Source organism: Mustela lutreola, chromosome 8 (genome assembly GCF_030435805.1).
Source record: "Mustela lutreola isolate mMusLut2 chromosome 8, mMusLut2.pri, whole genome shotgun sequence".
Taxonomy (NCBI): domain Eukaryota; kingdom Metazoa; phylum Chordata; class Mammalia; order Carnivora; family Mustelidae; genus Mustela; species Mustela lutreola.
Window position 1 is genome coordinate 101,090,376 of NC_081297.1, and position 25,341 is coordinate 101,115,716.

At 41.2% G+C, this 25,341-nt stretch overlaps 1 protein-coding gene across 5 annotated transcripts in view; it reads right to left on the reverse strand.

Moving 5' to 3' along the window:
• Positions 1-25,341, reverse strand: part of GRIP1 (glutamate receptor interacting protein 1) — a 677,260-nt gene that overhangs the window by 31,750 nt on the left and 620,169 nt on the right. For all 5 annotated transcript variants that reach the window (XM_059186254.1, XM_059186253.1, XM_059186252.1 and 2 more), the window contains 5 exons: positions 23,126-23,195; positions 20,893-21,038; positions 8,916-9,060; positions 6,261-6,400; positions 5,923-6,117 (listed from right to left, as the gene is read on the reverse strand). In XM_059186254.1, coding sequence (XP_059042237.1) covers positions 5,923-6,117; positions 6,261-6,400; positions 8,916-9,060; positions 20,893-21,038; positions 23,126-23,195 — 696 coding nt within the window. The remainder of the gene's footprint in view (positions 1-5,922; positions 6,118-6,260; positions 6,401-8,915; positions 9,061-20,892; positions 21,039-23,125; positions 23,196-25,341) is intronic.

The following is a 25,341-nucleotide window of genomic DNA, read 5'->3' on the forward strand; positions in this document are numbered from 1 at the left end:
TTGCAGGTGTACAAATAGTGATTCAACACTTCCATAATGTTGGCCTCTTCTCAGTCATCATTATCTTTATGAAAACTACAAGGAAGCACGGAAATAGATAAATTATGCATCAAATTCTAGTTACAAACAGAAAATCTAAGAAGAAAGTTAGATTTAAAAATTAAAAGCAAAAATTTATTTTAGAAAACAAGAATAGAACTGATAAATACATTCAAGGGTCAGCTCTTTGGAAAAACACTAAATAAAAATAAACTATTACCAGTATACTCATGGGTAAAAAGAATAAAAACACAAATGTACCAAATATGGAACAATATTCAGGATATAATTCTAGAAACTAAGAAAATAAAAAGAAACAAATTCCTTAACTGTGTGCAAATATATTTGAAAACCTGTATGAAATACATTTTTTCCCTGAGAAAATAAAAATGATAAAAATAACCTCAAAATGGATCCAGCAATCCTACTTCTGCATATATATACATTGAAAGGAAATAGAGTAGGTATCTTGAAGAGATAGAACTGTGGCATTATTCACAATAGTCAAGACACAGAAACAACCTAAGTGCCATTGACAGATGAATGAATAAAGAAATGTAGTAATATATACACATCAGAAAATTATTCAGCCAGAAAAGTGAAGGAAATCTTATTTGCAATGACATAGATGAACCTGGACAATATTATGTTAAGTGAAATAAGTGAGAGACAGAAAGACAAATACTAGTATTAACTTAGTTATATGTAAAACCTAAATTAAAAAAAAAAAGTAAAACTCAGCTCTTAGAAACAGAAAGTAGAATGTGTCTGGGGCCGAGGAGTGGGAGAATGTTGGTCTAATGGCGTATAGTTTCATTTAGAAGATGAATGAGTTCTGGTAATCTAAAGTGAGCATGGTGACTATAGATTAAAATAAGATTGTATTGTGTACTTGAAAAGTGCTAAGCAAGTAGTTTTTTTTTTTTTTTTAAGATTTTATTTACTTATTTGACAGACAGAGATCTCAAGCAGGCAGAGAGGCAGGCAGAGAGAGGAGGGGGGGGCAGGACCCTGCTGAGCAGAGAGCCCAATGTGGGGCTCGATCCCAGGACCCTGAGATCATGATCTGAGCTAAAGGCAGAAGCTTCAACCCACTGAGCCACCCAGGCGCCCTTAAACAAGTAGATCTTAAGCATTCTCACCACACACACCCACACACACCCACACACAAATGGCAAGTATGAAGTTGATGGGTGTGTTCATCAACTTGATGGTGGTAATCGTTTCACAATGTGTGTGCATATCATAATCATCACATTGTACACGCTGTCAATTATACCTTAATAAAGCTGAAAAAAGTGAACTGAAAAGAGAGAAATATCTAAAGCTTAATGTGGGATAAGACAGAAAACATAGCTACCTGAGTTGATAGTCAAGAATTACAGACACCAAAAGAGCTACACCATCCATGAGAATGACAGAGTCCAGGTACCAGCAAACTGTCAGTCTCCCTTGTATTGAATGATCTTTGCTAAATCCAAGGAAAGGGTTTTCTGAGTTAAAAAGAGGAATAAAGGGTTGCCTGGATGGCTCAGTCAGTTAAGCGTCTGCCTTCAGCTCAGGTTCTGATCCTGAGGTCCTGGGATTGAGTCCTGTTTTGGGCTCCCTGCTACCTCTGACTCTGCTTCCCTCTCTCTCTCTATCCCCCATAAATAAATAAATAAATAAGTAAATAAGTAAATAAATAAATAAAATCTTAAAAAAATAATAGAGGAATAAGACAGACAGAAGGGGTCCAAAGCATAAGATTTTGATAAAGCAGAAGGGTATAGGTCTAAGGGTCAGGAGAATGGGAAGAGAAGACGCTGACCCAGAGGCAGAGGAGAAATGTTTTGCATCCTAGAGTTGCGCAGTAGAATTGAGAGTCATCCCAGCATGAGACTTCCGTAAACACCCACCATACCCCCCAGCTTGGGTCACTCCATCCTATTTCTCTCTGCATTAACTAATAGTTTGCACTGTAGGTACTTGGTAATTGTCTGGCCCTTCAACTGGCTTATGTCTTCCGTGAGAATAGGGACCACAACTCTTTAGCTGATCTTTGTAGATCCACTGGCCTTCTATTGCGCCAGCCATTACATATTTGTTGAATGAATGAATGGGGCAGATTTGACATTTGGAGAAGCAGCAGAGAACAATAAGGAATGTGGCTACAGAGACATTGGACCCAAGAGGAAGATGAGCATCACAGAGGTGTGATAGCTTGCTGGCAATGGGACAGCTATAGTGGACCACACGGTGTGATAAGAATGGGCAAGATCTTCCTGGTAGATGGTATATGGTAGAGTCCCTGACAGGCTGGAGCCACAGGTTGAAGAGATCATGAACATGTCACAACATAGTATTTGACGAGGAAAAAAGTGTGGTTCTGTGTCTTGCTTTTATTTATTTATTTATAAAAGATTTTATTTATTTAATAGAGAGAGAAAGAGAGAGATCATAAGTAGGCAGAAAGGCAGGTGGAGGTGGAAGCAGGCTCCCTGCTGAGCAGAGATTCCCAGTGTGGGGCTCTATCCCAGGACCCTGAGACCATGACCTGAGCTGAAGGCAGAGGCTTAACCCACTGAGCCACCCAGGCGCCCCACATGCCTTGCTTTTAAAAAAGTCAGTGTTGTTCACGTAATCTGGAAAGACTTGGTTTAACCTAATAACACAAGTTAAAAAAGAAAAAAAGCTGGACTTTGAGAACTTGGTAAGCAATAAGCACAAAATGAGTGACAGGATTCAACCACTACAATTCTGTCAAGGTAGGTAGGCTACTTTCATAGGGTCTGAAATTCTCAGTGATGAAGGTGACAGGCTTGAGTTGCTCTGGGCTGTCAGACTGTTGTATAACCTTTCTTTCTGAGCTCTACATTTTAATAAGTAGGGAGTTAAACTTGAATATACTCAGAAGAGAGGCCTTCAGGATGATAAAGATACTTAAAAGTAAGTTTTATGTGAGGAACTGTTAAGGACCTGGGGCAATTTTGCTTGGAGACGGAATGACTTCAGAGAGGCATGAGGGCTCTCTTTCAGTTACCTGAAGGGCTGTCAAGGGGAAGAGGCTTTAGTCTAGTTCTGAACGACCTTGAGGGTAGAATGGAGACTAATAGGCAGGAGCTACAAGCAGAGAGATTTCCACTCAATACAAGTGAGAACTTTGGGCTCCTGGTGTGGGGTGGGGAGACTGTCTCAGCCTTCAGGGAGCGCCTGGTCCCCGTGGGCGCTGGCGTCCGCAAGCAACTTGACTTCCAAACTCTCTGCTAACACTGAGCTCCTGTGATCAACCAGCCTTTCGACATCCACATTCCATATGAGAACTGAGATGGGTGCTTGGGATGGGCTATTTTACAAATATGAGGTATTGTTACTGGGTTTTCATCGTCCTGGAGGACTTCGATTCTCTTACAATTGCCATCTTTTCTCTTTATCTTCATGAAGATTTCTAACTTATTGATGCCCAATTTAATATTATTATGACTACTATTCTCTGTCTAGGAATTCAAATTTTCAAAAGTCTCATGAATAATAAATGGTTCTTCATTTTATATTCATGTGGGAAAGGCTCTATATTTAGTGTGCTAATCAGGGTTCTCATCCTATGGTATAAAAGGTCAGAGTAGCTAAGTTCTTTCTTTCAAATTATTATTATTATTTTTTTTAGGTTTTAAATGTATTTAGTCATTTTAAGTATTCTCTACACTCCATGTGGGGCTCAAACTCATGACCCCAAGGTCAAGTGTAGCTCGATCCACTGACTGAGTCAGGCAGGCAGCCCTGAGAGTAACTTAAGTTCTTACAGATTACCTTATGGGCAGAACTCATTAAAATCAGTAACATCCTTACAAAAGAAAAATCTTTCTAACAAGAAAGTCTCCAAATTAAGCAGCAATAAATAAGCAAGCACATTAATAAACAAACCTCGGAGTTCTACTCTGATAGAATCTGACTTTTGTCTTTTATCAGAGACCTCTGGTGGCTCCTCAACTCATAGGCAATGAGAAATCAAGAATTTGATCAATGACAAATTGATAGACAAGTTATCTGGTAGCACAGCCAACTTGTCACAAGATATTATGACTTAGAAACACTAATTACCAGATAAACAAGAGCTCTAATTTTATTTTGGGTCTTCAAAATATTTTCTCCAGTATAATAATAAAATGTGTGTGTGTGTGTGTGTGTGTGTGTGTGTGTGTATTCCAGTATCATCTCTAACAAGTAATTACTTGATGGTTTTTGAAATATCATTCCTTTTCCTTGTCCCCTATTCGTGGGACTTGACAAAGACTGACCTAGGCGAAGGCAAGGTGAGAGAAGAAAACTAGCAGAACCAGAAACAGAGTGAACTGGTTACAGAGCCTTCCAAAAAGCGGTTAATTAACCAAGTTGCAAAGCAACCCCCAAACTTCTGGTTTACGTATTTTATTCTCCAACTGACTTAAATCAGAGCAGAAAAGGGATTTGGAGGCTGGGATTTATACCAGGCAAAAAAGAGAAGGTAAACTCTTGTTTTTTTTTTTTTTCTTTTTGTACAGATTCCCTAACTTTAACGTCCTGTCACTTGATATTTTTGGTTCACTAATATTTAGGCATTGCAAGCAACGTGGGAAACAACGTCTTTGTCTGTCTCTGGTATAATTATTTCCTCAGGATAAAGTCCTAGAATGGAATTGCAAGGTCTAAGAGATGATGAGTATTTGGAAGGCTTTATGCTATCGTCTTTATGGTGAATCTGTTATATTTTGCTTCTAAACAAAATCCTCTATGTAGCTCATGCCCCACCCACTTTCGGTACATGTGAAGATGGCCAGGATGCCCCCAGTCAACACTCCTGCCCAGTCCGTCCACCTTCAGGTAGGTAAGCAGCTGTGGCTTGACCTGGAATTCAAATATTCTCTAGGCACACATGGGCAATCTGGAACATCCTTTTCTTGAGGGATATTTTCACTGGAGATCCAGAGGGGGGCAATCACATCTCAATCCCATACAGAAGAAATACAAAGAATTTCTGACACACTTTTCTTTTGATGTCAGGTATCATTGGAAGGAGATAGATGTTTAAAAGAAGCTTTTAGTTTATTAGTCTGCATTCAGTCTAATACTTTTTGTGTGTTTACGTTCTGTGGTGAGGTTTAGCTTTTTTTTTTTTTTTTTTTAATTTATTTATCTGACAGAAATCACAAGTAGGCAGAGAGAGAGGAGGAAGCAGGCTCCCTACTAAGCAGAGAGCCCGACGTGGGGCTCGATCCCAGGACCCCGGGATCATGACCTGAGCCGAAGGCAGAGGCTTTAACGCACTGAGCCACCCAGGCACCCGGTGAGGTTTAACTTCTAATGTAGGTTATACTTCTTCACATGAGGCTGATGCCTGTAAAGAAAAATCTACTCTATACTTTTATGTATTGTGGTCACAACTCTCTCATCGTGGGTACTCAGCAAACCTGTATAAGTTTCTACTAAAAGTCAGGAGGAGGCAGGAATAAATGGGGTCACAGATCATCGGCTCACCTCTCAAAGCACACCTGCGGCACTCCCCAATCCATCTTTGTGGAAAGCCTGCTTACAAAAGTAAGAAAGGGGCCTGTCTTTGGTGAACCACTTTATTGTATGGTTTGCCTCCTATTAATCTAAGCAGGAAGGACAAGCTCTGAATTGAACACTCAGACATCAGCAGACCTAATGCGGGCTCGCTAGTGTTTGATAAATGTTCAGGACTTATCAGTATTAAGGAGGAGAAAATGCAAGGTCACCATATTCAGCAACCCTCCGGTTGCACTGAAGCAGACACAAGTAAAATAAATAAAGAACTTGTTTTCTCCCCAAAGAGCAGAGGGTAGATCTTTGAGGAGCACAGGCTTCAGCTGTAAGCCCTCTCTGTTCCCCGAGGCTCGGACGTACCTTGATTCCCATAGCTGCTGTCTATCCCAGAGCTGTCCCACGAGTCCACCGCACTGTCCACACTGGGCACAGTGGACGGGTATGTGTCAGAGAGCTTGCCTGGCTTCTGCCCTGGAGAGGGGTCCTCCTCCACATCTCCCAGGTCACTCAGGTGGCTAGCCATGGGGAATTTCTTGGGACTGGATGCTGATTGGGCTGCAAAGACAGAGAAGGAGTTTAAGTCTGAGGGTAATAAGAAGATATTCTAATCCTCCCTCTGGAGACTCGTCTTCCCTAGAAAGATACAGAGGGATAGAAATGCACTGAAAATCCATAACTGTGGCTCTCAACCTACTCACCATCTGTCTGTTTCTTAATTTTCAAGGTGACAGTTTCTCCTGCCATCTGTAACAAATGGATGGCTTCACTCAGAGGCTTTCCTTTCAAGCTGCTGCTGTTGATAGCCAGGATTCGGTCTCCTATGTGGATGGCGCCAGTTCTGAAACACCAAATAGTAATAGGAAAGGTAGAAAAATCCCTGTGTGCCACTGAATAGAAATCCCCTGCCATACTTTATACATTCATGATAATAAAGCCTTGGCAAGGGTCTCTAGAAGCCACTTCTTGCTTTCTCCTGGGCAATGTTACAAGATAACTGCATCTTTTGTGAATAACTTTTTAGTTTCAAATAAAATTAGAAAAATTGTTTTAATTAGGGTGTAAAATGGACTTGCTGTGCTTTTTGAATTCTAAGAAATCAGAGGCATTTAGTAACCCTCTTAAAAAATCCCAAGTGGCTCAGTGGGTTAAAGCCTCTGCTTTTGGCTCAAGTCATGGTCCCAGGGTCCTGGGATCCAGCCCTGCATCAGGCTCTCTGCTCAACCGGGAGCCTGTTTCCCCTTCTCTCTCTGCCTGCCTCTCTGCCTACATGTGATCTCCGTCTGTCAAATAAATAAATAAATCTTTTTATAAAATCCCAAGGAAATAAACAATGCTGGACAGTAAATGCAGTGATACTTGGGATGGAGCACTGCTTCTTTGCACAGATTTAACTGTAAATTACGGGTTGAACACAACCATGACCCTAGCTCACCAGAAGTGAGGATCAGAGAGATGGGGACCTCCCTCAGACCCTGGTATGGCAGGGTCCCTCTGTTGGTCATTCTAAGGATTGAAAAGGCTCAGAGAATCAATTCGTGCTACGTTTGAATCCAACTCTGCCCCTCTCGAGTGACCCGGATTTCTTATTTTAACCTCTCTGGGTATCACTTGCCTATGTCACTATAATGGGGGCTTGAGGATTAAATAGGAAAACATATGTAAAGGGCTTGGCCCACTGCTTGAAATGTGGAAAAAGAAAATTTCTTTTTTTTTTTTTTTAAAGATTTTATTTATTTATTTGACAGAGAGAGAGATCACAAATAGGCAGAGAGACAGACAGAGAGAGAGAGATGAGGAGAAGCAGGCTCCCTGCTGAGCAGAGAGCCCGATGCGGGACTCGATCCCAGGCCCCTGGGATCATGACCTGAGCCGAAGGTAGAGGCTTAACCCACTGAGCCACCCAGGCGCCCCGAAAAAGAAAATTTCTTGATCAACGAACTAATAGACCCTTGGCCTTTGCTCTTTTCTTTCCATCCTCACCCAATTCTGAGCAGGCAGGCTGGAATTTATAGCTCTGCTGTTCACCATACCTATCTTTGGGAGCCCTGAGTGGGACATTCGGGCTGGGACACTCAGGGATGGTCTAAAAACTCCGATCTCTCCAGCCGGGTTACAGGCTATCGAAGGGGAGTCCCAAGTACCAGCCTCTTGTCCTGGCTTAGTGCGCAGGACAGTGAGTGAAGGAATGAGGCCACCTCACCGGGCTGCCTGTGGCTGAGTGCGCTGACAGCAGCTTGCCTCTGGGGTAGTGGCAGCAGCACCTGGGGTAACAGGTGACATGGGGTCACAGTGGTTACGAGGGACTGCTGACCACATCCACCCAAGCACCTACTCTCAAAGAATATATTTTCTTCGGGATAAAGGGAAAAGATCACTTCATTTGTTCATAAAGGATCTCCAGTTTAGAAAACTAGGTTGTAAGCCAGGGAATACCTGACCAGTAGGTTGCCAAACTGGATCAACATGAAACTTTTCTTGTTGTCTCCCTGATAGAGATACCTAGGATGGTCTCCCTAACAGAGGAAGCTAGGAGAGGAGGATATCTGAAGAATACCCCATCATAGGTGTCTCTGTTAATATCACAATATGACTCCCCAACAGGGTAACCCTTTCTCAGCTGCCTCAGTGCCCTCTTTCAGCAGATGAAGATCTTGGATGAGCTGATTTCCAGGGGGTCTTGCAGCTCCAAGATTCTGCAGTGCTACAGCTCTGTTTTGCAAACCTGCGTCAGCATGATGTGTGTGCATTCTTGAGCTAGATTACTGAAGGGAAAGTTTGGAATATGCACCACCATGTGTCTCAGAGAGAAAGGCGATTGAATGGGGGTTGGGGGTGGGCGTGCATCTTGGCCAAAAGAACTAATGGACATTTTAAATCACATTATGAAGATGGGTCACTGTGCTTTGTCTCCCCAAATCTTTGAAGACAAAGCCTGTGTCATCCTCTTTGGAAAACAAAGCAGCCAAGCCCAGTACCTGTCAGGTAATACAGGCTCAGTAAATGTTTGCTGAATTGAACTGGACAAGCCTTTTAACCTCCCTGAACTTCAGTCTCCTCCTCTCAAAACGGACATGATATAAATCCACCTCCAGTCCACTGTGGTCAAGCGTAGACATTTCCGGAGAGTAATATCAATGTTAAGCCCATGACATCTTTTACCGCCTGTAGATGCCCCTCGAAGTCAAGTTGGAGCTCTGCCTGACAGTTCTCAAGCTCTAGGATCGATCCTTTGTGCAGATGTGAAAAAGTTAACAGGTAACCAAGCAGGGGAGGGGAGCATGTATTCTCTGAAGCTGTGAGGAAGAAAACCCAGCCCAGACCCAGGTAATTGTAGCAGTTTCTTGAAATCTTACCTTTCAGCTAATCCCCCTTTAGTGAGGCTTGAAATGATTATAGGATCAAAGGGTTCTTCAGTTCCTGAAATTGTGATGCCAAGGGGCCCCCCATAGCGCTTGAGCTCCACAGTGTAAATAATGGCTCCGGAACTTTCTTGCTCATCTGCAATAAATGCCAAGGAGTCATAATTGGTTTCTTTGGAGGGGAATAAAAAGCAAAGTAATAAGACACATATATTCATATATAAAATAAACTCAAGACATCATCATTAAAGCATTATGTCTCAGAAATTATTTGGGGAGGTAGATTCTCCTTCGTAAGATATTACATTCTAAAACAGGGATGTGGCCGTCATTAGTGTTGGGGGAGGGGTCCACTGCCTAATGACCTATGTTTTAAATCAGGGAGTGACCCGCCCAGCTGGACCTCGAGCCCTTTAGCCTGTGTCCATGCCTAGCACAGGGCTTGCCCTGCACTTCCTTAGAGTGCCCTAAATACCTGTGAGAGGAGAGAGTCATGTGATGACAGAGACTGGGACAACCCATTCCTATTTCCAGGCCTTCCCAAGCAAGCTAACTTTGAATACAAAGAAGATCTTACTCAGGGTTGGAGCAAACTTTAACATATCTGTGGTTAAGTGGGGCTTAGAGAAGCTGGCTTGGAAATCTAGAATCCTTTCCACATTATTCCACTGATTGTATCTTAAAACGTCAATCCTGTGGATGAATTCCCAGATACTGAAGTGCAGGTTTCAATGGTTCTCTGTCCTCTGCTCTAGAGAGGAAGAGCCATGTCAAGTACGTTTCAGGAGTACAGACCAGGCTGCTACACGGCCATGAACTGATCTTCCCTGTTTCACACCGGCATGAAGGAAATGGTCTGTTAACAGGGTCTGCCTACAGCACTGGCCCGCACCATGTCATGGGACACCTTTGACACGGCAGGGTGTTTGGACTGTCAGGATTACAAATACGCTGTCTCAGACTTCAAAGTGTTGTATTTGCTTATGACATGCTTAAAGTTCTTGGGCATTTCTTGTTTTATTCCTTGAGCCCGGGAGCTGTGAAGGGTTAGGGAGCAGTTTCATTTCTGTACCTAAGGATACAATGAAATGGTCCAGTAGCTACTTTAACTAAACAGTCAGCTTTTACAGACAGACTGCATCATAGCTAAAGGTTGACACAGTCGCATTTCTGCAATGAGCAGCTGTTCGTTTATGACATGAAACCCTGAAATAAGGAGGAAAAGAAAAGCTTGAGTTAACAATTCAATTATCTGTGTGTACAGTGAACAATTACAAGGAACATAAAATGAAAGGTCTATAAAGTAAGGTACGAAGCGATGTGTCCTCTCCTACCAGCACTTACTTCATTTCTGCCACAGAGCAGGCTTTTGGAATGCACCGGTCACTTCCCCTTCCGCAATCCTCTACATCTAACAGGCTACACACAGAGAATTAAAGACTGTCTACCATACCCTACAATGTTTAAATCAACCTCTTAGGATAGAAAGATACTCAATATTACACTCAAGTGTATATATACGTACATATATAATTTTTAAAGATTTTATATATTTATTTATTTGAGAGAGAGTGAGAGCGAGAGAGAGAGAGAGAGAGAGGGAGTGTGCACATGTGGGTGGGGAAGGAGCACAGAGGCCCCGACACAGGGCCCAATCTCAGGACCCTGAGACATTGATGCTAGCTGAAACCAAGAGTCAGACGCCCGACTGACTGAGCCACCCTGGCTCCTACACTCAAGTTTCTAGTGACAGCTGAGACTCCTCCACATCAAGCTTCAGTAATTTGTTTGATGGTTCACAAACTCCTTATAGGTTTCTATTTGTGGGGGCCACTCAGGTTGTGATAAGCTGCTATCGAGCTGCTAGGAGAGGCCTGAGGATACAGTGCAGGGTGGAGGCTGGGGGGGGCCCAAGGATACGTGCAGGGTGGAGGCTGAGGTCAAAAGTTGAAATTTTTCTACACTATGATCTACCAGCACCCTTCAGAGCTGGCTTTGATAGATAGGGTGTTATTAGATAGATTACATGTGCTTTGTAGACTGTGCCTCCTACTATATTCTGGATAAAATTCTAGATGAGTCCTTTGATTAGTAGACCTTGGCATAGTTAAGTATCAGCTGCCACTGGGCACTCTGCTGGTCGTTCAGGGTGGGTGTTTATACCAGGGGAAAGACCTTGGCCCTTTATTGTTTTCCCTTATAGGGCAAACAGGAGGCCTACCTTGTCAGTGGTCACCAAGCATCCTGGGTTTGGCCATCAGCTCTTCATGGGAGTTGTGGAAAGTAACAACTCTCTAGTACCTGGAACCAGCTGCCCAGAACCCAGGGGACTGTGGGAAGTTTCAGTTGCAACTTCAGTCCAGATGAAAATAAACACTGACCTATAGGATGTCGGAGCAGGTTGAGTCCCACTCAATGCAAGAACATGGAGAAACTGGTTCTAATTTGCTCATTCTTTAGGCAACCCAGAGTGCGTGCCCGGGGTTATTTTTTGACCATTTGGCAACTTACGTCACAAAGATGACACACTAACGTCAGAAATGGAGTAAATGGGTTTAAGTTCGTTTCAGGTGGGGACATTTTAAATTAGGCAGCTGAGGCCTCACAATAACAAGATGGCAATTCTTTTTTTTTTTTTTTTTTTTTTTTAAGATTTTATTTGAGAGAGAGACAGTGAGAGAGAGAGCATGAGCGAGGAGAAGGTCAGAGGGAGAAGCAGACTCCCCGTGGAGCTGGGAGCCTGATGCGGGACTCGATCCCGGGACTCCGGGATCATGACCTGAGCCGAAGGCAGTTGTCCTACCAACTGAGCCACTCAGGCGTCCCAACAAGATGGCAATTCTTAAGGCACTCAATGAGTTTAAATAGTGATGGGGATACAAATAAAAAAAAATAAATAATTTTTAAATGGCAGTATTTTAGTGAGGAAGGACACACTCCTGTTACAACATTGTGATGGAAACAGGAAGTGATGCTGTGTTTAAATTATGACAGGGGCCTCTGGGTGGCTCAGTTGGTTAAGCATCTGCCTTTGGCTCAGGTTATGGTCCCAGGGTCCTGGGATGGAGCCCCATGTCAGGCTCTCTGCTCAGTGGGGAGGCTGCTTCTCCCTCTCCCTCTGCCTGTTGCTCTCCCGGCTTGTGCGCTTTCCCTCTCTCTGTCAAATAAATAAATAAAATCTTTAAAAAAATTATGACAGGAATAGAAACTGATTTCTGATTTCTTCAATAAACAAATTATTAGAACCAAAAATTAGGGAAAATTTAAGGGACATTAAAACCAAAAGCAATGAGTAGATCTTTTCGGACCCAAATTAAAATCAACTTTATAAAATAATCTATCATCTATTTATCTATCCATCCATCTCTATCCACCTGCTACCTAACTATGTATGTATATGAAAATCAGGAAATGGCACAATGAATAAATATTAGGTGAAATAAAGAATTACTGATAATATTTTGAACCATGATGATATGGAGTTATGTATTGTAGAAATCCTTTTAAAAAGTAGCATTTAGGGATACAGTAATATTTACAAGATGGAATGATATGTCTGGAATTTCTTCCATATAATTCAGTGTGTGGGGTGGGGTGGGACAGTTAGGCTGGGAACAGAGCTGAAGCAAGATGGAGCCTAAGTTAATAACTGTTGAAATGAGGTGATGTATGATGGTTCCTTAACAACATTTTTCTCTACTTTAAAAAATATACTTGAAGTATTCCTAATATAATTGTTTTTTAAAGAGAAAACATTGGGGTACCTGGCTGGCTCAATTGGAGGAGCATGATGTGCCTTTTGATCTCGGGATCCTGAGTTCAAGCCCTACCTTGAATGTAGACATTGCTCAAACAAATAAACTTTAAAAAATAAAAGATATTAATTCCCTTAGAAAACCCTAGAGGATGCCTTGAGTAAATGGCTTACTTAATTAGCTTGGCTTCCTTTCTTTCATAAATGATGGTGGTGGCTGTATACCCAGTCTCATCCAGACCCTCCCGGTCCATCTGCCCACCAGGCAAGGTTCCCAGAGCTTCCCACTGCCACTGGCTCTAGAAGAGCCCCCCCGCCCCCCGCCCACCGCCACCGGCTCTGCCCTGTTTTTCACAGCAACAATTTCTTCCTAATTTGTTTTCCTGGTGGGGCCCCAGCCTTTGCCCCTCCTATTTGTACTCTCACCCCCGCCACCCATTTTCACCAGTGCCCGGCAATATACAATTCCTTCTCTTTTCCTCCCAGAATACTTCTAAAGCATAAATCTGAATAGCTTGCTCTCTTACTTGAAGATTTTCAGTAGTTCCCAATTTTTTAAGAATAAAATACAGCCTCTTTGCATGAGCTGAGCTGGAGCCTCTGTGTCTCCAGAGGCCCGGCCGTCCTCTGTCCTGCAGTCCAATCTCCTACCTTCTCTCCTTACCGAACCGCTGCAGTCCCTTAAAAAGCACTTTTCTCACATGGCTAGCCTCGCATGCGTTACTCCCTATGCACAAATATCTTTCTCCTGCGTATTCTTCCAGTGTTTGCAACTTCTCTTAATTCTTGTTTTTGTTCTCCTCGCCAAGGGGGACAATGAAATGAAACAAAGTCTTGTTCCCCTCGCCAAGGAGGAAAATGAAATGAAACTTAAATTCCCCCTAACAAGAGAGATTAAATATGAAGGGAAAGATCCAGTCAGGTAGGGTCGAGCTCTGAAGAGCGACAAACCATCGTCACATAATATCTAGGATTCTTTGCTTCTGGAGAACCAATCTTTCTTTGCCCCACAAGAATGCCTGTTCTAGTGCCTGTTCTAATGGCTGTTCTACTTTTCACTCTATGTTTGAATGATTTCTCTACTTGTCTCCTTCATTGGAACAGGATCACCTTACAACAGACATTTTCTCTTCATGTCCCCAGAGCAATGCTGGCACCACGGAGATTTTGGTAAATGCGTGGATAAATGAGAGAGGGGGTACAGGAGGGTTGTTAGCCCGAGTCCCAGTTCCAAGGGAGGAGGTCTCTGAGCTTTGCGAGTCACCCTCCTTGCTCCTCTGAGGTCTGGTTCCCTCCTGCAAGGTGATGCACACCCAATATGGCTCGCTCAAAGACGGACACTCGGACCTAGGCTGCCACTGTGGGAACCAGCTATGCTAAAGCACTCTCCCTCCACAAGGCCAAGAGCATCTGAGTCAGCTTCAGGCTGCACTTCCAACTCCATCTGCCTTCTCGGGCATTAGCCCAACTGGCAGTGGGAGGGCCTACAGCTTAGGAGGGTGATAACTTCCCTGTATGCTCACACCATTTTGGGGGTGGAAGCACTCCAAGACCCTCTCCCCCTGAAGCTGCTCCAGCTTAGAAAGAAGCAACTGAGAGTGTTTAACCAGAACAAAAACTTTCTGAGACAGAAAAAACGCAGGATCACCACTACGTTTCAAAATGAGCCCAAACAGATGTTAATGATATTATAAGAAGCTTTTGTATCACAACAGAAGGTTTACAACTCTTAGTGAAAGACATGAAAAGGGGCCAGCCTACTTGTTTGCTCTGCTCAGCTCTAGTTAAGAAAATTAATGGGACCACAGAACAGATGCAAAATTGCAGCATTACTTATCTGCAATGTTATTTTCGGGCTTCTTGAGTGCTGCCTGTTTAACAAAATGAACGCTATCTGGCTTGAATCCATAATGGCAGCTGCTTATGTGGACCAAATAGGAGGCTTGGATTTGGGAGCGAGCCTTTGGAATGCATACATGTGCAGGTCAATCAAAGTTCACTTCAACTAAAAGCGATGGACTTCATTTTACGCAGTCCGGCTACATTTCTTGGGGGACAGGCCTGAGAGGATCAACCATTTAGAAGAGCGCCTTTATAGCTTCCCACTACGGGGTGGTCTTTTTATCTGGCCGTGTCACAACAGTGTGCCAACAGAGTTCCAAGGAGTTGCTGAGTGTCTAAGAAGAGAATTTTAATTTCTTTATGTTACTGATTATTTATTATTATTATTATTATTATTATTAATTACTCTCCAAGTTAGGCTGCTTTGTGACAGTGCTTCTCAAAGTGTAGTCTTGGGACCAGGAACTTCAGCATTACCTAAGTACGTGTTGGAAATACACATTCTCAGCTTCACTCAGACCTGTAGGAACCCTTGACACTAGGGGAGGGGCCCAGTCACCCATGTTTTAACAAGCCTTCTGGGTGTTTCTGACTAGACTTTGAAACCATTACTTTGAGATCAAGCATTAAAAAAAAAAAAGAGAGAGAGAAAAAAAGAGAAAAGAGAGAGAGAGAGAGAGAAGATAACCTTTCTTTTCCTTCATTCCTTCCTTCCTTCCTCTCTCTCTCTCCCTTTCCTTTCCTTTTTTTCTTATTTTCTTTTTCTTTCTTTTTTTTCTTTCTTTCTTATTTTAAATCTTTATCATATGTTCTTTTTTGGAGACAGCCTTTTGCCAAAACCATCCCTACTATTGCCCCTAACACAGATAGGATCATTCTTGCTTGCTTACAATGAGGTCTTTCTGCTACTTCAACCTAGATTTAGGGGGTGGGGAGCTGGGGTAAATTGTTCAGCTAGCTTAGCAATGATGAACTGAAAAAAAAAAAATACAAAAGCTGAAATCTTTGAAGGGCAGATTGAACTGGTACTAAGGCTATACATGCCTAAGACTCTATTTGGAAATGTGTAATGGTAATTTGCTTTGGATGGGACAAATTGCAGCCTGTAAATGTTTCTCTGCACAAATTAGAGCCAATGCAGGTAAAATGCTGAATTTAGAGTCTCTAAAACATGCTCTATATTAGAAGCAAGGTGCTCTAAATCAAGAGAGAAATCATTAGCAGCTATGTATTTGATTGGCACAAAGGCAGTCATACAAAGGAGAGAGGTCCGTAGGAATTTTTGGTGACAGGTTTGGAAGGCCCCTCTACTTCTTTCTACAAGTCCCCAAATTCTCGACTGTTTTGCCTCAGGCTACTTCTTAGCTGTTCAATATCTCCCTCTTCATTTACATTGGATCTAGAAGCAATCAAAGAAAAACAATAGATTTTATGTCAAGAGGGTTATTTGCATCTTTGGGACCCATCTTTGGGTTTGGGTAATAGCCTTGTTCTGGAGCCTCAGACCCAGACAAGAACCATCTGGCTTTACTTGACTTGTCTTCCTATGGTAATGAAAGATTACAAATGCAAAAGCTCCTGAAGGCAGAATGGTCACTGAATATTGGGGGGTATAGAGGTGGGAGGCAAATCCCTATAATTCCAAAAGATTTGGAAAGTAAATAAAGCTAAAATTAATTTTAAAAGCACCCTAATAATGGCAGTTAGCATTTTGGATTCACTGGGCCTTATTAGGTGCCAAACATCATCGCTGAGTGCTTAAATATATTACCTCCTTTGGTCCTTCAAACAGCCATGTGAAATAGTCATTAAATGGACATTTATGGACGAGAATTTCATTTTCCCATTTCCCAGCTTGTTGGCTGTGAAGCCAGTTCGTGTTCTTATTCATTTCATCCTACTGCTCCCTAAGCCAAGGCTAGAAACAGAGTGGATTCTGACTCTTGAATGCCTCCTTCTCCAGTAACCGACCACAACCAGTCATCACTGACCAAACACTTTGGCCTCACTCCCTGCTTGATGTCTTTTAATGGTTCCCATTGGCTTCTGGAGTGAAGTTCAAATTTCTTAACACGGTTTAGGACTGTAATGATCTGGCTTCAGTGTATCTTCCTACTCACCTTCTACGAAGTCCTTACACATAATTTTTGCCTCAGCTACATCTGCTACTAGGATGTGCCGTGCTCTCTGATCTGCTTTGGCCCATTCTCTTCTGGTTAATTCTAACACATTTTCAAATGCTTTCAAGACCAAGGTTGACAGAAGCATCTCCTTAGCTCCCCCGGCTCAAATGGATGCCTCTACATTCTCTTAACATTTTGTGCTTATACCTAGAACATTCATCATATTTCTTATTTTCTTCTGTATCTCATATAAGGTGGTGACTTGACTTGGGGGCAGGGATTGTATCTTTTCTCATCCAAGACCTGGTTGACCCTAACACCTTAGAGAACCAAATAAATGCTGGTGGCATGACCGAATGAAAAACAAAGACTTTAACAACTTTGGAGAGTGGTTCTACCATTTCCTCGGGTAAGGGTCAAGGCAGAACAACGCCATTAGTATGACTGGAAGATGAGCTCATGTTCTGAAGTAGCATCTATTAAACCAATTGCAGTATTGCTAGCTTAGGAAACCAAGTTATACTGAGTATGCTTATCAAGTTTCTGTAAGTGATAAGAGAAGCAAGATGGAGAGGGCCAGATGATTAAGGAAAGAACTGGAAAACTCCTGGAGTACAGAAAATCCTATATCAGTATGAACAACATTTTAGGGAGTGAAGACTATATACTGAGTATTGCTGTTTTAAAATATTGAGACAGGGGCGCCTGGGTGGCTCAGTGGGTTAAAGCCTCTGCCTTTAGCTCAGGTCATGATCCCAGGGTCCTGGGATCGAGCCCCACATTGGGCTCTTTGCTCTGCGGGGAACCTGCTTCCTCCTCTCTGCCTGCCTCTCTGCCTACTTGTGATCGCTGTCAAATAAATAAATAAAATATTAAAAAATAAAATAAAATAAAGTATAGAGACAAAGGATGGTAATAATTCAAATCATCAGTTTAATTTCAGATGAAGCACAGTATCAAACTTCGAAAATCAGTGACTGTTGTAATTATTAATGGTTATTTCCCATTCATTTAAATCTTGATGAAGGATAAGAACAATGGTGGGGAAAGGCTTTTTTAGGATGTATTAGTAATAAAAAGAGTTTCCACGTATTGCATGCGAACTGTGCTGGTAAACATTTATATTAGTAAGTTACAGCTGCTCCCTAAGGTGGGTATTACTATGTGTACATGACTGGAAATGGAGCTGGATCTCAGACTGGTTAAGTAACTTTCCCAAACTCACATAGCTCAAATGTGGTAGAGCTGCCTTGAATGCATTCATTTTGAATAATTTCCTCCCCCACTCCTTGCTCTGCTCTGAATAAAAGAGAATTCAGTTACCCAAATTATACTTATATTCTCATTTGGAAGAGGATAGAGAAACCCTCAAATTCTTCCAAATCAATGATCAGATGGTAATTTTCAAATAGTGCTCTGTTATAAAAACATGTCCGCATGAGTATATTATTTTCATATATCAATTTAAGGAAATCTGGTTTGGGTAAGTATGAATCTCACCCCTATTTATTAGTCTTATTTTGGGTAGGTGCATGGTTTTCAATGGAAGGATTTAGGATTTTAAAAATAGCACCTCCTAGAGATTAAAAAAAAAAAAAAACTTAATAAGCAAGAGAATTACCATAGGATTAGGCATCGGGATTGTAGAGGGAAAGGTCTACAGGGGAAAAAATAAGCTGAAAGGAAGAAGCAATTGAAGCAGGACCAGACTCTCCAAGAGCTCGGTTATTGTTTCTGAACTCCTCCCACCTGACATATCTGCAGAGCCTGGCTTCAGTACTGGGAGAATGGCCAACTGTGGGCACCTCCGGCTTGGCTCTTTTGTTCTGCACGAAAGGTAGCTGAGATCTGCGTAGTTTGGCAAATCATGCAAAATGGGTTTCTCCACAGAGCTTTGCCTCTTCACTAGGACAGAACCCAGATTGATGTTTGAGGCTTTATCCTTTTTCGAAATAAATCCCCCAAAGAAAGTGCAATTGAAGCATGCTTGTAAGGAGAAGAATGCAAATGCTGGTACAGAAGATCAGTTGCTTGAGAAATAATGAGTGGAAATTTTTAAGCATTGGTTATAAAATACATTTGGATACAATCATCCTTACCAGCTGTACCAAGGGATGCAACTACCAACTTGTTTTGACGTTGAGCAGGAATCAAAAACACATGGCCTGACATGACCATAAACTTTAGATCTAGATGGCTTAATTATAGAAGATTCCAGAACATTGACAATAATTCGTCATCAGTGGGAATTAAGTTATACACAGTAGAAGTTCTCTTAACCAATCTCTCTTTAGCCATTACTGGATTAATTGTGGTTCTTTATCTTCTTTGTAAAATATATCTACCAATGCCACTGAATACCCCAGAATAATAGGTCTTTCTTTCTAGTACCTCTGTGCACCTCTGTGTCTGCTAACAATTGAATTGCAAGCTTAAAAATTTAGAGTCAATTTTGTTTATTCCAAAGCCTGATTATGTCAGTTTTACTAGTTTTTGTAACAATGTAATTTAATGACTCTTACATAACCTACGAAACAGGAGAATAATGGTTCTATGGAAACAAAATCAAATGCTTTGGAAAAATCAATAAGGAGAGTCATTAGGCAAAAATCTACCAATTCTGTAGAGAGCGAAGTTGAAAACATCGGGCAAATAAAAACCTAACTGGAGTGAACATTCAGATTACTTTAAATTCTTTAAATTTTCACTGTATTAAAACAAAACAATAAAAACTGGGAAATACAAACTGTATATTATATATAAGGTTTGGGCCAACAAACAAGTAAAAAGGCTTGTAACTATAACCAGCAGGATGAAATTCACAGCAAAGAAGTTGGCTTCATGCATAATATTGGCAAAATATTAAATTTTGGATATGCTATCCATATCTATCAATTTCTGTAATTCCCCACATTAGCTGCATCTTTCAATTATGGACTTTTTCCAATTACCTCTAGGTTTTTATTGTAATCAGATAGATTACAATATTATCTACTGCTGGGCTGCTCAGATTGTGTTTCTTGGACCACAGTAGTATCATCAGGAAATCTGTTAGAAATTCAGAATCTCAGGCCTCATCTGGGGGTAGTGGCGAGGAACTGTGTTTTAACAAGCTTTTCAGGTGATTCTGAGGCCTAAGAAAGTTTGAGAAGCCCTGCCCCTCTATATTCATCCATTACTGGAAACCCCACAAATGGATATGGCACTTTTAGAAAGCAACATGGTACAAGACTTGTCAGAAATCCTGAGAAGTTCCTTTTTATTCATACTCAGCAATTCTACTTCTAAAAGTATTTCCTAAGGAAAGAATTCAGAAGAAGAAGAAAAGTTGATTAAAGATATCCATACATAGGGGCGCCTGGGAGACTCAGTGGGTTGGGGCCTCTGCCTTTGGCTCGGGTCATGATCCCAGGGTTCTGGGATTGAGCCCTGCATCGGGCTCTCTGCTCGGTAGGGAGCTTGCTTCCTCTTATCTTTCTCTGCCTGCCTCTTTGCTTAGTTGTGGTCTGTCAAATAAATAAATAAAAATCTTAAAAAAAAAAAAAAAAAAGAGATATCCATACATAAAGATGTCCATGATTACACTATCTGCAATAGTGAAACAATTGGAAGCAATCCAAGAAAGAAGAGAAAAATGATAAATAAGTTACAGGCAGTAAATAAAAAATGTTCGGTATTAAGCGTTTGGAAAGTGGTAATGTCCTTATAAAGTTAAAATGTGCACTATGGCTATAATTATGTAATATAAATATCAACTAGAAAGTGACTGGTTCTGGGGTGCCTGGGTGGCTCAGTCGGTAAAGTGACTAACTTCAGCTCAGGTCATGATCTTGGGGTCCTGGGATAGAGCCCTGTATCAGGCTCTTTGCTCAGCAGGGAGTCTGCTTCTCTCTCTCCCTCTGCCCTTCCCCCCCCCCCTGCTCATTCTCTTTCTCTCTCTCTCAAATAAATAAAATCTCTAAAAAAATGACTGGTTCCATTGTATCAGGGTAGTACTGGATGATGATTTAATTTTCATTTTTGAACATTATTTTGATACAACCATAATCATGCTTTAATTATATCATTAAAAGCATCATTATTTAAAATTCATCCTACACTCTCAACACACAATTTAAAGACCCTCTTTAAACTATGTGAAACACTGCTGCAGTGTCACTAGCCAGCGGTCGTGTGTGAAACATCAAGATCTAACATCTGCGACAGATGGGCAGTTAGAGAAATCAGTCTCAACTAAGGAAGCTTTCCGTACCTGAGTTATCTTCGTCTTTGCGGATTTTGAGCTTCACCAGGTCTTCACACTGCTGGAGGATCTGAACAGCATCTTCCATTGAACAGTTGTCCAGTCGGATGTTATCTATTGCAAGTAATTTATCCCCGAGTTCCAGGGTGCCAGTCCTGTTAGCCAATGCAGAGCAACGCATGATTAATGAGCACTTACTCGGGTCGTTTAAGAGGCATTAAGAATAATGTAGTATTATGGCAGTCTTTAGAGAAGAGACGTTCTTCAACTCTTTTTAAATTGCATTTTATTAACAAATCCCTTTTTTCTAGTCTTAGTTTGGATGGCTGCCATGACATTACATTTCAGAGTATTAAAAACATTTTTTTAAGATTTTTAAAAAATTTTATTTGACAGACAGAGATCACAAGTAGGCAGAGAGGCAGGCAGAGAGAGAGGGGGAAGTAGGCTCCCTGCTGAGCAGAGAGCCTGATGTGGGGTTTGATCCCAGGACCCCGAGATCATGACCTGAGCCAAAGGCAGAGGCTTAACCCACTGAACCACCCAGGTCCCCAACATTTTTTTTAAACTAGTTTCTTGAACTAGTCCAGGACCACTATATAAGCTTCACTCAGGAATTCAAACTTTCCTAGGAAGGGAGGTAATGGCGCAGGGTGTACAGACACTGGGTGTTCTCATGCTTCTCCACACTGTTGCACTACTTGTCAGGTACTAGGAGAGAGTTCGGAGAGTGAGGGGGTCATGGTGGGTTAACTTCGTGGGGGTCTGAATCCTGGCGTCCCTGCCATTTCCACCTGGACCAGGAAACCCAGGGCCTTTGAGAGTCTAACACTGGCACTGGACCTCTGCAGGTCTGTTGAAGATTTTTAAGGTCCATCACGAGATGAGAAAAATAATGAGAATGTGTATGTGTTTGTTTGTGTATATATATGTACACACATACATATTTGTACACCGAAGGTTATGTTTTGGTAAGAACTATCCTTGAGGAATTAAGTCTGTTACAGAGACTGCTAATTACTTTCAGCCTCTGTTCTCCTCGCTTTTCTTCTGGGTCATTCCCTGAAGATGCACAGCCCAGACTCTCTCAGCACCACTCCCACTTCCCTTCTGTGGCTAGAAAATTGCAATGACTGGAGCAAACTGGTGAGGATAACAGAGTTGCCTCCCCAGTCTCGAATTGCCTGCCTACCTCCCAACTGTTACATCAGACACACACTGCAGACTTCTTTGTCCCAGTATATTTATAAATCTCCCTATCGTGGCATCTGAGCTTATAGCTATATACCTAGACTCATACAGTGTCCTTTCTACTTATTGAATATTAAAATATTACTTTAATGAAATGACTATGATAATGGATGGAATATTAAAAAAAAAAAGTCCTTAAATGGACAATAGAAAGTTAATAGTCTTTTATCAGTATTCCCAAAGATTTGAAAATATTTTTGATCTAGGAGCACCTGGGTGGTGCAGTTGGTCAAGTGCCTGATTCGGAACCTAAGGGTTTAGACTCAGGTCATGATCTCCAGGTTGTGAGATCCGGCCCTGAGTCAGGCTCTGCTCCCATGCGCTGGAGATTCTCTCTCTCTCTCTCCCTCTATCCCTCCTGCTCATGTCCTCTCTCTCTCTCTAAAATAAGTGAGCAAATCATTAAAATAAGTATTTTTGATTTGTGAAATCAAAAGTTTGAGACTCTCTGATTTTGATGGTATATGGATCAAACAGAAGGCAAACGTTGTTCAAGGCTCAAGGACCTAGCTTGGCTACGGAGGACATTCTGGCATCTAGAAAAGCTCTTCCACAAGCAATGATCTATTTCCATATGGGGTGTTTCTTATAATTGGGTCATTTCCAGTTTTTCAGCTGGAAAACGAAGGCTGGAAGATGATCAGTGAAGGAGAGTGTGATAGACTCAGGAAGGACCCTAAAAGGTGACTGTCGTCTGCAGTGGGTACAGAAATAAATTGACACGAGGAGAGCTACAAAGTCGTTGCATGAGGAATGTTGAATACAATCGCTTAACAGTGGCTGTCTGGAGAACATTAAGAATACCATGATCCACACTAAGAAGGTCTGCCTTGAGTGTTGAAAGGGTGTCATCTCTACTTTAATTAAGGAATGTCTTAGTAGAGCATGTGACTTTTGATCTTGCGGTTGTGAGTTCAAGCCCCATGTTGTGGGTAGTTACTCTGAGAAAAAGAAATGCCTTGGAATGAACCAGAAAATTCATTTTCCTTACCTGTGTGCCACACTTCCTTTCTTGATATCTGATATGACAAGGGGATCTCCTGGTTTTCTGCTAGATGGTGCTGTAATAATGAAGTTAAAATCTTTATATCCATGATTCACCCACACCGTATAGTACCTATTTTATAGCAATGGTTAATGCAAGTACATATTTGCTTTGTATGCAAAGCAAAGATGCCAGCAAACGAATTAGAAAATGTGCACATTACATTTTCTTAACATAAAAATGTGTTAAAGTATGTATAAGCTTAAAAATGAAAGCAAATTCATTTTAAATTTGTAATTGGAAAAAGCAATCACAGAGCTGACCATCGGGTTTAAATCTATTTCAACCTGTGATTCCAAAAAGAAAGGTGAAGGGTGAGTATCCAAAGAGGAGACTATCAGAAGCGACTGGGGGCTCTTGTTAGTGGTGTCCATAGGTGCTCCCTTCTCCTACTTCTTCCCTTACTTCTTTTTGGTGAGGAGACATCACCTTTTGTGGGACCATGCCGTATTTCTTCAGGTATATGGAATTGGAAAGTGGATGAGATTCAGTGATTTAAAGTTCTTTTTCCCCCAGAAGGAAATCTGTTGCTAGATAGACTGTAAATCTTAATATTTTGCTCACACATTCATACCTAAAAAGCTCTGAAGTGTTCTGGAATATGAATATTTTATTTTATTGACAGCAGTCAATATTTGACTTAATTACATTTTTATACATATTCATATTCTAAATGTGAACATTCAACTTTTATTGAGTTTACAGATTATCCTGTTATCCTGCACAGTGGTCAGTTTTTGGTTTTATAACTTTTCTCAGATATTTCTATTTGATGAGAATGAAAAGCAATTAGTTTTGTGTCTACTGTAGAGTTAATCCTGAAAATGAGCTATAGTTCACACAGCACAAAAATATCATCTTGTCTAGAAAGTGTATATTTAATTTAGGTGTTTGATAATTAAAATAACCCATACTGACATTTATAAAAAAAAAACAATTTTCCTCCAAGAGGAAATTTTTTGCCAGTTTGAAGTCTGTAGTGATTTTCTTTTAAGGATCATTAAAAGGCCCCTAAAGTAAGATTTTATTATAAACAGGCTGATCACCCCATTATAGTCATAGAACCATATCATATCCCATAATCCCACCTGAATCCCAGGAAAATGTTTATGCATAAGAACAGATGGTTTAATATTTCAACATAACATTGAAAGAAAAAGCAAATATATAAACCAATATCTTACCCACTGTCTAAATTAGCCCATAGTAAATGTTAATGGGACTTGATTCAATCATTATTCTTAGCTTCTAGCAAAGTATGCAAAACATTCTATTCACTACAATTAATTCATAATTTAAACCTCCACTCGATTTGATATAATTCCTCCAGAGAAATAGAAATATTTAGCATTTTTATACATGTCAATTTTACAACTACAAATCGTTTTGGACATAGGGCTCAAAGACAAAAACTTTGTTATTACCCCAAAATACAACTTTTTAGCATCTGCCAATGATTTTATACTCTATTTTGCCAAGCTGTAGTAACCATCACAAATCACTCAATGTTTCCCCTGGTTTTTAATAAAATCCATGTTCCACCAAAATGGTCTGAAATGAAACAATAGTAGAGGCAACAAAATACATCAAACCCATCTCTGTCATCTTCGCAACAGAGGAAAATAGCACTGGGGTCTCTTGGACAAACCCACCCAGCTTTACAGAGAGGTTTGAAACTTATTATGGCATATGGACACATATGGTGGCCATTCTCACGTTTGCTAGATTCTTCTCTTTCTCTTTTAACCAAGATCATACCTGAGGCTTGAGAAGCTCATCAGGGTAGATGCCCCTTGGAGTGATGAAGTTAAACCCAGAAGTTGGTCCAAATCTGTATGAGCTCCTGGCACTGTGGCTCCCATGCCTACCAGGCATGTTAAATGTGGTTCTGAGGGCTCAGATATCGTTTGCATACCCCAGGACCTATGTTTTAATTTTCCACTACCCAAGAAGAAGTCATAAACCAAGCATGCTTTGCTTGACTTTTAGGGCTTCAAGAAATTAGGTTAGTTGTCATCATTTGAAAATTAGTAGATTTCATGCACATGTATAGTTTGTTTTAAAAAACTGGACAGGCAATATGGTAGAAGAGCTTGACAGCCATAATGTTTGGGTCCAAAATCCTGGCTCTACCACTTGTCAGCCATGGGCATTTGAGTGCA